We start from the raw sequence: 12,976 nt of genomic DNA, 5'->3' as shown, positions 1-12,976 counted from the left end.
GAGTCAAGAGCTGCTCTGTGAGCCTGGGGGTAGCCATGCGCCTTGGTTTCAGAAGGCTAGACAAGACCGAGCTGACGAGCCTCACGTGTAGTGAACAGAGGCAGGGAAACACCAGGTACAATTCAATTCTTTCTAAGCCCTCATTTGTAAGAAATAATATTCATGAAAAATAGCCAAATTCTTTGATCAACTCTATCACAGAGAAATAATTCATTTGATACATTTGAGCTCATGTGCATATTACATTTCACCCTGTTACACGTCGGTAACATCGGCCCTCCCTTAGAGACAGATGACTGTTTTCATAAAACTGTAAGTGGGAGTTACTGTCTTTTAAAATGTCACTCACGATGTTCTTCGTGATGAGCTCCTGGAGGGCTGCGGTGTTCAAGGGTGCCGGGCCCAGGTCAGCCAGTGACCTCTCCACGCTTCCCATCCAGTCCAGCATCTCATCGAGACCGTCCTGCACACTCAGCGAGCGCGTCAGTGTGATCTGCAGTCTTTCGTTTCGTTCGTTCACAGACCTGGACAGATCGTCATATCTCCCGACGATGTCGTCTAGTTCAGACAGAACAGGAAACATCAGCCACACGGGCATCCCACCCCTTCCCTTCCAAGCACACCAAGGGAGTGAGGAAATTTCCATGCATAAATTAGAAAAGGAAAACCGGTTTGAATGGTAAATTCATAATACACACCAATCATCCAAAACCTTACAAAATAAAAAATGAAAATAATCTAATAGGAACCAAAAAGCTGAAATTTTAAAATGCAAGTCAATGTGCACATGTACACATATTTTTGTAAAGAGATTTTAGATGCTTAAACATTTAGGTTATTCCACAGATGAAGTAGTCCAAACAGGAAACTTCCGGAATAAATAGTAGTTCTCAATATGGTATTTTGAACTAGAAATACTTATTATTAAGTATTTATGGGAAAAAGTGGCAGTCATATGCAACTATTCTCAAGACAACATACAAGTCTAAAGATTTATTAACTTGCCTTTATGTATAAATGTCACACACATTCACTAAGCTTTTGTTACCCTTTCTAACCAAAGAAAGTACTCAAGTTCACAGAAACTGACAACGCAAAAGAATTAAGAAACTAGGTGGACCATGAAAATCTACTTCAAACTAAGATTATGCTTCTAAAATGGACAGAAACAGAATTTACTTCAAAGTCTGACTGACTTAACAGCCTAGCCTATCTCCTGAGATTAACTTCATTTTGAGTTCTAATGATTTAATAAAAATAACCAATCAACAACAGCAAAACAAAAGCTGAACAAGGAGCCAAATGACCCCCCAGGTTGAGCTCTACACTCTGACAGGCGCAGCTGTGGGCCAGCTGCCTACAACAGAGGTGTCACCTGCCACACAGTCTCACGGCACCCCCGAGTTCTGCGCTGCTGTGCTGTATCATTAGAACAGACATGATGTGACCACAGATTAGGACACACATGTAAATTAAAAATACATGCACATTGGGCTGGGAAGGTGACTCAGTGGTAGAGTGCTTGCCTTGCATGCATGAGGCCCTGGGTTCGATTCCTTAGCACCACATAAGCAAAAAAAGCCGGAAGTGGTACTGTGGCTCAAGTGGTAGAGCACTAGCCTTGAGCTGAAGAGCTGAGGGACAGTGCCCAGGCCCAGAGTTCAGGCCCCACAACAGACCGAAAAAAAAAAAATACATGCACATTTACAGAACAGCTGAAATTATTTCCTGATAGCACACATGATCTAAAAAGCCTGGATGTCTATAAGAATGGAAGTGTCCCTATTGCACAGTGGGAGCAGCTTGAGAACAGTTCCCTCCCATGTCCACCAACTCTCCACTCAGACCTTAACTCACTGCTAATCTGCAGTGGTGCATATGTCTGATATCACACACTCCCACATTCCATGCTACCGTATCACAGCACGAGAGCACAAATAACCGAGTGTGTACTTCTGAACATTTCTCCATATTAGAATTTGTCTGTCTTACAGAAAGCAAAGGAACGTGGAGCCTTACCCAATGTTCTCTGGATGTCGTTCCTGGCTGGAAGCAAGACCCCTGCGGTGCCGAGAAGCGTGTCAGCAGTCTTCTTCAGCTTCTCTACCGCCACCTGCTGGCTGGAGATCTGTCCTTGCAGAGCCTGTGGGATTCAGTGCTTCAAGGTCAGACTCGGGGGGGGGGGGGGGGGGGACTCAATACCAGATTTCCAGTCAGAAAAATGACTGACAGTACACTCAAGTTAGCTTGTACAGAGCAGACTTTATACTGCACAAGCTTTCCTCATGATACATTGACTCTGGAATTGTTAGACTAAGGTCATGTAATGCAGCACCAGCAGGCTGAGTGACCACTCTCAAAACAGACTGCAGAGTACATGTTCAAAACAACTTCTCCCCCAACACCTACTTCTAAGTTTTCTTTGTACCACCACCACCAAAACAAAACAAAGCAAAATGAAACCAAGCATATCAAACATCTTTGGGATGGATCTGCACTCTGGGCAGGAGCTCATGAAGGCCTCTCATACCACTGGGTTCTAATTTAAAACAGAGTCATAGGTACTTCTGTTATTTCAGAAGAAGTTACTGACTGTGTAACTCAGGAGCATATACACAGCAATCTCTGGTCTAAGGCAGGAGGTGACAATGCCAAAGGTGAGAGGGCAGAGTGTTCCTGGCAGCTGAGAGGGAGAGTGATGGGGGAGGGGGAGCAGAGGGGAGGACAGGACAGAAAGAAAAAGAGGGAGAAGGGGGAGGAGACAGTGTGTAGGTCCTGAGTTCAAGCCCTAGGACAGGCAAAAAAGCAGGGGGCAGGGGTGGCTAACAGAGAAAGAGGAGCCTGTCCTTGCTGCATGGAGGCCCTGCAGGTCTGGAGCAGAGGCAGTTCCCAGGGAGGATGGGGAGACACCGGGGAGGGAGCCCCAGAGGCCCCTATGCTCCTAGCGCCCGCCTCGGCTGGTGGGCTCACAGGCAGCCATCCTGAGAGGAACAGGGCCTCCATCCAGAGCCACCCTTGGAGCTCAAGGTCCCACTGTGAATGAGCCATTGTTTCCTGAATGTTTCCACCTGGGTGCAAACAGTAAACCTTAAAACTCAAGAAAGCTAAACATAATCTCCATCCCTTCTCCATGCCTCCTCCTCCAGGGAGACGGACACAGAGGACTTCCAAGTCTAAACCAGATTCCCCTTTCAACCCTTCCTTTCCACATGCAAAGCAACCATTTAGTCAGGACAGTCTACCTGCTTAACCCTGTGGTGTTTCCAAAGTCAGACCTGGCTCTACTTCTGGATCTCTGCAGGACAGCCCCTCCTGTGGATACTAAGGAGGAGTCCTAACTCCCCCCACCCCCATCTTCTATGGTTTCCTTAACCTCTCAGTCCCTTCCTCAGTCAACATCTCTCCATAGATCCCTTCTTAATGAAGGCTGGAGCAGGTAGAAAGGCCCAGGGAGAGACCCCCCCCCCCTTCTTCTATCTTCAGTCTTACCTTTCTCCACTCCCTGTTCTAGAAATGCCAGCCGACTTACTCAAAAACCACTGACTATATGGACTGGTAGCTCTAGCCTGTAATCCTGCCTACTGGAGACAGGGCTGGGAGGATCATGGTTTGAAGCTGTCCTGGGAAATGGACAAGACTCCATGCATCAATGGCTGGGTGGAGTGGCATGCGCCTGCCACGCCAGCAATGTGAGGAAGCATGAATAGGAGGAATGTAGTCCAGAAGGCCTGGCATAAAGGGAGGCGCTATCTCAAACAACAACCAACAAAAGAGGGGCCAGCAAGAGTGGCTTGAGTGAATGTCTAGGTAGCTTGAGGCCCTAAGTTCACCCCTGGTACTATTACAAAAGAGAAAAAAAAAACGATTGGTCATGTTGATTAGAAGTTTAAAATACCATGTAAGTTCAAAAACCAGAAGAAATGTTCTCTGCCACTCCTGTGATGGCTGAGACTCCCCAGCCAGGGAGCCTGCCCTCCAGCTTGTGCTCCTGGAGGCAGCAGGTGTGCTGGAGCTGTAACTGCAGCTTGATCTGTGCATCACAGGAAGCGCACAGGGGCCCCGACCCGAGCCCCCAAAGGCTGAATGTACAGTGACACACCTCCCCTTTTCTATGTCCATTCTTGTACTATTCTACTTTGGGTCAAGTAATGGTCTAGGTACTTGAAAAACAGCAATACTCAAAACAGACAAAAATACCTGCTGTGGACCTTAATTCTAACGGGGGAAGGGAAAGGACAATGACAATACTGGGAGTTAGGTAATACACCACTAAGTAAGAAAGAGTTAATGGATGTGAGAAACAGACCTCCTGGGGGAAGCAGTGTTCCCCCATGGGTAAAACTTCATGGGATTAGAGGACTAGAACACTGGATTTCTTGTTTCTCTCTCCCCTTCTTTTTTACCTTGGTCTCTTCTAGCTGCCTTTGTAGATTTTTGGGGTCCACAGCAATAGGTTCACAGAGATGTTTGCTTGCGGCAGCCTCACAGGCCTGGAGCCCAGAAAGAAGTCCACAGGAAGCATCTTCGTAGTGCTGATATTTATCCACCAGGTCTTTAAGGTTATTTCCAAGGACACTACACTAAAATGCAATAGCAAGATGGAAGGAAAGGAAATCAAAACCCACTCTTGCCTTGGGTGTCAAATAACTCTGGGACTTAGGAAAATGTGAAACTTGGAGAAAGCAGACTAACAGAAATTGTAGGGCTATAACCTTTCTCCTTTATGTGAAGAAGTCCAAATGCAACCATAAAAATGAGGAGATAGTTGTAGACAGTTCTAGAATTCACCAATTCAAAACCAAACCAAGAATCACCAAAGCATACTGATGTTCAGGCACTGTCGCTAGCCTTGCCCACCTGTGCCTGCACACGTAGTGCAGAGATCTGAAAGGTGCTAGGGAACAACCTTCCGGTGCTACATACAGGCTGATCGACAGAGGGAGAGGCAATAGTTTATGCTTAAATGGCAAAAAAGGAGGAGTCAGAGGCTGGATGGGGATTAAGTCTGTGAAGCTTGAATTCCAAATAGGAAATACATCCTTATGTTCAGCGCTCTTCCTTGCTCCACAGAATTAAGAGAAGCAAAATAGTCTGTCACAATGAAAATAACATACTATCAGACATGAGAATCATCTCACAGGAAACCTCAGTTCCCAAGCCAGGAGGCTGCCAGCTCTTCTTCTGGCTTAGCATTAAGACACAAATGCCACCTGGTGGTTAAACTGGATACTGAATAGTTTTTAAGCTAAGGTTTTCCGGAAATCATTCTCAAGTCAACGTTGTTAAGCTAAACATTAACGAAGATTAAATTCCTAATCTTCGAACCCAGTTTGAAGGAAATCAGAGGAAACCACTGTTTTTCTCCATCTATATTTTTAGGTCTTCTGCTTCTAAGCCCAAAACAAATTAAAATCACAGATTGACTTGTCCTTAAAAATGACCATCCCATTACCTTGGTGTAGAGGGACCGGAAGCGGTCGGTGGCCTGGTCCAGCTTGCTCTGCACCTCCCTGTGGGCAGCAGAGGTGTCGACGCTGCCCTGGTCTCCCCGACCACAGGACCTGGCAGCTTCCAAGGCCCTGTTTCCTGACATGGTGATGTACCTCAAGTCGCCTTTGTGAGCAATCACATCTTCAGAGAAACTCTTCTGCCTCTTCAGCTTGGCCATCAAACCACTGAAGTCGTCCGCCCCAGCCTCCAGGTTCTCCAGCTCCTGTTCCGACTGCTCCAGCCAGTGCTCAAACTCACTGTGGTCCGCCTCAAACTTCCCCAGCTCTTCCTGCAGAGAGTGCGCCAGCTTCACCCTCCTCTCTGCCTCGGTCAACGCCGTCTCGTAATGAGCTTTCAGGGCTTTCATGTTTTGCTGCAGCTTCTTCCTCTCCTCAGGGGCCAGGAGATGGCCCTGCCTCTCAAGAAGTGACTGTGCAGACTGCGTGGCAATGATGACAGCTTGGTGCTGAGCCACAAGCTTCTCATGCTGGGCCTGCATGGAGACAGAGCGGCTGGGAGCCCTATGCCCCTGCTCGCAGGCCTCAGCCCATGGTGACTCCTGCACAGGGCTTTTAAAACGAGCCTTAACACCCACTTTCTTAACTGCCACTTTCAAGCTATAGGAACATCCTGTGATAGCTGGACAAGAGCAATGTATACGGAAGCCTGAAAGAAGCTATGGGAACAGACTGAAGGGATGCTGAGCCTGCGTACACCCACTGCACTCTACTCCTCCATGGAGATGCTGCCTGCCCACCCCAGCAGCCACGTACGAGGAGCGCTTCCCACAGAGCTGGCCACGGGCGGGCAGGTGTGACACGGAGCTCACAGATGCATGGATACTGAGTGCCTCAACATCAGGGCTTCGGGGACCCTTGGGGGCTGAACCTTCTCCCATGGGCCACACAAGTGCAGCAAAACCACACTATCCTGGGCAATTCTGGACATCTTATCCCAGCTTATCTGCAGGAACCTGACCCCCTTCCTTCCTCCAATCTGCTGGTCTGCCCCTCACCTGGGAGCTCACCTGAGGACCCTCCTCTCCTCCCATGTGTCTGGTAACCACCCTTATATCAGATGCCACTGGGAAAAACTCCATCTCCATGAAGTCTCTGTACAAACCTCATCTCCACAGGTTCAATCCACCCTCCAGCCCTCACCACTCAATCCACAGCTCATCCACGCTCCACCCTCACCACGCCATCCACAGATCATCCACCCCCCCAGCCCTCACCATGCCATCCACAGATCATCCACGCTACACCCTCACCACACCATCCACAGATCATCCACAGCTCATCCACGCTCCACCCTCACCACGCTATCCACAGATCATCCACCCTCCAGCCCTCACCACACCATCCACAGATCATCCACACTCCACCCTCACCATGCCATCCACAGATCATCCACCCTCCACCCTCACCACGCCATCCACAGATCATCCACCCTCCACCCTCACCACTCCATCCACAGCTCATCCATGCTCCACCCTCACCACTCTACCCACAGATCATCCACAGCTCATCCACGCTCCACCTCACCACGCCATCCACAGATCATCCACAGCTCATCCACGCTCCACCCTCACCACGCCATCCACAGATCATCCACCCCCCCAGCCCTCACCACGCCATCCACAGATCATCCACCCCCCAGCCCTCACCACGCCATCCACAGATCATCCACCCTCCACCCTCACCACGCCATCCACAGATCATCCACCCTCCACCCTCACCACGCCATTTCCACAGCTCATCCACGCTCCACCCTCACCACGCCATCCACAGATCATCCACCCCCCCAGCCCTCACCACGCCATCCACAGATCATCCACCCCCCAGCCCTCACCACACCATCCACAGATCATCCACCCTCCACCCTCACCACGCCATCCACAGATCATCCACCCTCCACCCTCACCACACCATCCACAGCTCATCCACGCTCCACCCTCACCACGCCATCCACAGATCATCCACAGATCATCCACCCCCCCAGCCCTCACCACGCCATCCACAGATCATCCACACTCCACCCTCACCACGTCATCCACAGATCATCCATGCTCCACCCTCACCACGCCATCCACAGATCATCCACCCTCCACCCTCACCACTCCATCCACAGCTCATCCATGCTCCACCCTCACCACTCTACACAGATCATCCACAGCTCATCCACGCTCCACCTCACCACGCCATCCACAGATCATCCACAGCTCATCCACGCTCCACCCTCACCACGCCATCCACAGATCATCCACCCCCCCAGCCCTCACCACGCCATCCACAGATCATCCACCCCCCAGCCCTCACCACGCCATCCACAGATCATCCACCCTCCACCCTCACCACGCCATCCACAGATCATCCACCCTCCACCCTCACCACGCCATTCACAGCTCATCCATGCTCCACCCTCACCACTCTACCCACAGATCATCCACAGCTCATCCACGCTCCACCCTCACCACGCCATCCACAGATCATCCACCCTCCACCCTCACCACGCCATCCACAGATCATCCACCCCCCCAGCCCTCACCACGCCATCCACAGATCATCCACCCTCCACCCTCACCACGTCATCCACAGCTCATCCACACTCCACCCTCACCACGCCATCCACAGATCATCCACCCTCCACCCTCACCACTCCATCCACACCTCAGCCCTCACAACTCAATCCACACTCCAGCCCCCAGTGAAGAGTAACTCAGATGTGCTACTTTGGATCTGTGAGCTACAGTGGTCCTGTAAAGGGAAAAGAAAAGAAAGAACCTGGAAGGAAAATTGAGAGGACAAAGTAATTAAGGCAGAAAGCCAAGTGTGCCTGGCTCAAAGCCATTGCTCTGCAGGTGAACAGTTAGCTCTATCACTTTCTTATAACCCCTCTTCACCTGCACAGAGTGCTGAACCTAGTAATCTATCCCACACTATTAACGTGCTTAGAACACTCACATAATTTATATTAAGCATAATTATGAAGCTAGGAAGTAAGAACCTCCCCTCAGAGAGCGTGCGGGCTTGGCCTGTGTAGCCATGTCTATCTTTGCAGCCCTGGAACTCGAGGTTGGCACACTTGTATTGGATCAACTCACCTTGACCTTCTGGTACTGCTGGTCCAGAAGCTGCTCAGTGCCCACAACTTGCCCACTGGCATCGGTTCCAGTCAAGTTCCCATTGACTTCGTCCTCCTCTCCAACCTCTGACTTGCCATTCACTTCCTGAAAATGGGTCCCATTCTGCTGGATACCCTGGGTGTGTTCTGCCCCTGCCTTTTCAGAGTCCAACCAGTCCAGAAGGTTTTCGATTTTAATTTTGTTCTCTTCTAGCAGCCTAGCAGCTGCAACCTAGGCAGAGAAGGGGAACTTACAGATGTGGTTCAGGCCAATGTTCACACATTTCTAATGTCAGGACCTCAATAGTTTTAAAATATAAAAGCTGATAGACATGAGAAATCTAACACATTACAATTTAATCTTAAAGCAGCAGTTACTTTCAAGTCTTCACTACTCTTATAGATATAATCCCAGGTTGGATGCTGGTGGCTTACACCTGCTTAGGAGGTTGCAATTTGAGAATTATGGTTCAAAGCCAGCCTGGGAAGGGAAGTCCATGAGGCTCTTATCTCTAACTGCCAAAAAAAAAAAAAAACCTGAAAGTGAAGCTGTGGCACAAGTTGTAGAGTGCTAACTTTGAGAGAAAAAGCTCAGGGACATTGTCCAAGGCTCTGAGTTCAAGCCCAAGGACCAGAAAAAAAGAAAGCAATCCCAAATTTTAGTTTTAATGAAGGTGATCACGTTTCCCAAGTACAAGGTCTCACTTTTAAGTGATGCAAGGCCGATACCTCAAACCTTTTCTATTATTCATAACTAACCTTTGGAAACTCAGAATTCTAGTTCTCAGCACCCACCAATATCACCTAATAAAAATCACACCACAGTTGTGTTCATCAATCCTGACACACAACAGAGCACCAGAGCTGAGTGGGACCTTTTCTGTCTCCTCCTGGAGCGCCGTTGTCAGGACCTTGTCCAGCTCCTTCCTCGACTGCTCCGCCTTCACATGCAGCTGCTCACACTTGGCCTTCGCTTCACTCAGCTTCCGCTCAATCAGAGCCTTGTCTTCCTGGGACAGCTTCCCACCGCTCTCTTTTAGGAAGTTTTCTGTGTTTTTCACTATTTCTGCCAATGCCTGTGCACTTCCTTGCATATCTTTCTGTAATTCCTTGTAACACAAAAGGAAAAAAAATGTAATCATTACCTTCTGAACTCATCCAGACTTCAAACTCTTAAAGAAGGGCCAGGTGAGCCGGGCACTGGTGGCTCACGCCTGTAATCCTAGCTACTCAGGAGGCTGAGATCTGAGGATCTCCATTCAAAGCCACCCCGGGAAGCGAAGTCCATGAAACTCTTATCTCCAATAAACCACTAGAAAACGGGAAGTGGCCCTGTAGCTCAAGTAGTAGAGCGCTTGCCTTGAGCTGAAGAGCTGAGGGACAGTGCTCAGGCCCAGAGTTCAAGCCCCACTACCGACAAAAAAAAGAAGGGCTAGTTGAGCACATGCTCTCTGGAAAGGGCACTGAATGTGCTCACTTGTATCCATTTACTCAGTAACATTTAGTGCATTCGAAATCTTCACATTAAGCATAAGATTTTCAGGGTTAACCAGAGAGTAGTTTGTGAAACACTGAGGTATTTGGTGTACAATCTACACGAATCTTCATATGCCAGATTCTTTAATATAAGAATACTTTTGTATATGAGCACATTTATATAAGCACATTTATAAAGCTTGAAAATACAGAGCAATATTTATCATTTATTGTTTCTACGTATCAGCTCTGTCTATCTCAGGACAAAAAGAAAATAGTTCCCCAGTGAACTGACATACTTTTCTCCAAGTCACTAGCAATACTGAACATTTGCTTCCTCACTCTGGCTGCTGGGAGGCTCATGATTAGCATCTCTTCTCAGTAATGACAACTTTCTTCTGACTTGAGAGGAAATGTCCCTCTTTCTTCTTTTCTTGTAATATATTTCCCTTCTCTATAGTGTACTGTTTGAGTTGTAATGTTTCCTCTGTATTTCATTTTAGCCTCCTCAAAGTTTTCTGAGAAGGACTTTCCCTGAAAAGGAACCTCCTTATTGAGCCATTACTATGTGACCTTACCTGTGCAAGCAACTTAACTCTCAGTTCTTACAATAATGTAGCAATGCAAGTATAGCCAATAAGGAAACTGAGGCTCAAACTAAGATGATTGTGACAAACTCCACAGAGGTCTATGGTCTGAATCAAGAGCTATTGAGGTGGGAGGCTCTCTCCTGACAGCAAAATGGAGGTATTGCTGATGGGTGGTTTTGTAATTTTCTCGTTTTCCTTCACTAAAAGGACAGGAGGAGGAGCGAGACTGAAGACAAGGAAGAAGCTGAGCTTTCAATTGCCTATTTCTTCTGATTCACAAGCAAATACTTGGCTTTAAATGGACTCACCCCCCCACTCCCCCATCGGTCCTGAGCCTTGAACTCTGGGCCTAGGTGCTATCCCTAAGCTCCTTTTGCTCAATGCTAGCACTCTACCACTTAAGCTACAGATTAATTGAAGATAAGAATCTCATGGACTTTCCTGCCCAAGCTGGCTTCAAACCATGATCCTCAGATCTCAGTCTCCTAAGTAGCTAGGATTTCAGGTGTGAGCCACTGGTGCCCAGCTTGAACTCAAATTTTAATTCTTCACACAAGTTGTCTCCATTACCACACCTTCTGTACATCTCCTTTATCTGGTATCTAACAAAGCTCAAAGCTCACACATGGAGCAGGTATGCCTGCTTCTGACAATCTAAAATTACTGGTAGTTTGCAATGATCCTAACTGCCTTCCAGAGAACAATATCCAGCCACCAAGACAAAACAACTTCTACCTCTTGCTTGGACTGGTACTTCTTCAACTCTACTGTGCCATCTCCAGTCACGAAGGCTTCTTGGTGGCCGATCAGACGGTTTTCAGTTTGGGTGAGGAGGTCGCACACCCCCTGGAGTTTCTCTTTGTACTCCTGCTGACGCTCAGCCAACACCTAGAGTGAAGAAAATCCAAAACATCTTCAGAGTTTGATCCTCAAACCACCACGGTGACCACTTCATATTAATTCAGACACACATTTCAAACTTTCTCGACTAAGCTTCTAAGTATGCTGTAAACACGGTAGCTGGGCACGCACTGAGCCGGAGAGACAGAAAGGGCAAGCTGTCCCACGTGCACGCAGAGACCACGTGAGAGGAGCTGCTCTACAGAGCGCAGGCCATGCACGTGTGCGAGATCGAACTTCTGACCGAGAGAAGAGACAATCCATTTTCTTAAGCTCTTCAGACCTGCGACACACACAACTAATTCTGGAAAAGGACACCAAAAGAGAGTTAGCCACAGCTTGTCAGCTGACATACTTGATATGCATATACAGGTTATCAGGCTGAAGGTAATGCTTGGGCGCTTCTAGAAATAAGAAAAACACTGCATGCAATACTTTAGCTTAGTGACTGTCTAACTGCATTCTCACTTCTTTGCTTATTACTGCTCTACTTCATTATAGTCAATAGATAGTCATTAGATACCTTCTGAAAGATGAATTTAGCAAGTCAAAACTAATTTTTTCCATTTTCCATTTCTCTTTTATATGTACACCAATTATTCTTTTTCTTTTCTTTTGTCAGTTGTGGGGCTTGAACTCTGGGCCTAGGCACTGTCCCTCAGCACTTCAGCTCAAGGCAAGGGCTCTACCACTTGAGCCACAGGACTACTTTCGGTTTTCTGGTGGTTCATTGGAGAAAAAGAGTCTCACAGACCTTTCCTGCCTGGACTGGCTTTGAACCATGATCCTCAGATCTCAACCTCCCGAGTAGCTAGGAGTACAGGCATGAGCCACCAGTGCCCAGCCCGATTATTATTCTTATATAAATTCTCACAATAACACCAGATAAGCACAAGTCTTATTTCCAGAAACTGATCTGCTCTGTTCTGCCGTGACAAAGGCAGCTGGGCTGTGAGCCTGAGCAGCAGGGTTCTGAGTGGCTACACTGCATGCCCCCTGGTAAGTAGACTCCACACTTCCATTACCACACAGTTATCACTCCTGTCCTGGAAGTCACTGAGAGCATTCACCTCTCACTTTGTACGGTACAAATCAAGGATCTCACTACAATCATTCAAAGTAGGGAGTCATGGAAATTAGTCAACTGAATCAGGGCATCTTTACAAAAAGCAATACTGCCACACACTGTGAGATCACTGGGCTATATCCTGCATGCCTGCTTGTCCAGAAAACCTTCCTGTCACGCTCAAGTCCCTGCACTGAGGCGTGACAACAGAGAACTGCAATTTACGGTGGGGAGCAAACCTTCTGGTCGTCACGGTCCTGCTCTAGCTGTAACTGGGTCTCTAAGCTTTCCACCTGGGCCGCCACAGACTCCTGTGCGTTGAGAAAGCACT

General features: G+C 48.1%; 1 protein-coding gene across 1 annotated transcript in view; it reads right to left on the bottom strand.

Annotated features, from left to right (window-relative positions):
* Dst (dystonin) overlaps positions 1–12,976 on the bottom strand; it is a 287,116-nt gene that overhangs the window by 96,788 nt on the left and 177,352 nt on the right. The window contains exons 37-43 of the mRNA XM_013019154.1: positions 11,415–11,567; positions 9,489–9,722; positions 8,594–8,845; positions 5,453–5,983; positions 4,404–4,580; positions 2,020–2,143; positions 350–558 (exon numbers count right to left, since the gene is read on the bottom strand). Of these exons, the coding sequence (XP_012874608.1) occupies positions 350–558; positions 2,020–2,143; positions 4,404–4,580; positions 5,453–5,983; positions 8,594–8,845; positions 9,489–9,722; positions 11,415–11,567 (1,680 nt within the window). The remainder of the gene's footprint in view (positions 1–349; positions 559–2,019; positions 2,144–4,403; positions 4,581–5,452; positions 5,984–8,593; positions 8,846–9,488; positions 9,723–11,414; positions 11,568–12,976) is intronic.

This window comes from Dipodomys ordii, unplaced genomic scaffold, assembly GCF_000151885.1.
Source record: "Dipodomys ordii isolate 6190 unplaced genomic scaffold, Dord_2.0 Scaffold44, whole genome shotgun sequence".
NCBI classification, from domain to species: Eukaryota; Metazoa; Chordata; class Mammalia; order Rodentia; family Heteromyidae; genus Dipodomys; species Dipodomys ordii.
This window is presented reverse-complemented; position numbering and strand designations above follow the sequence as displayed.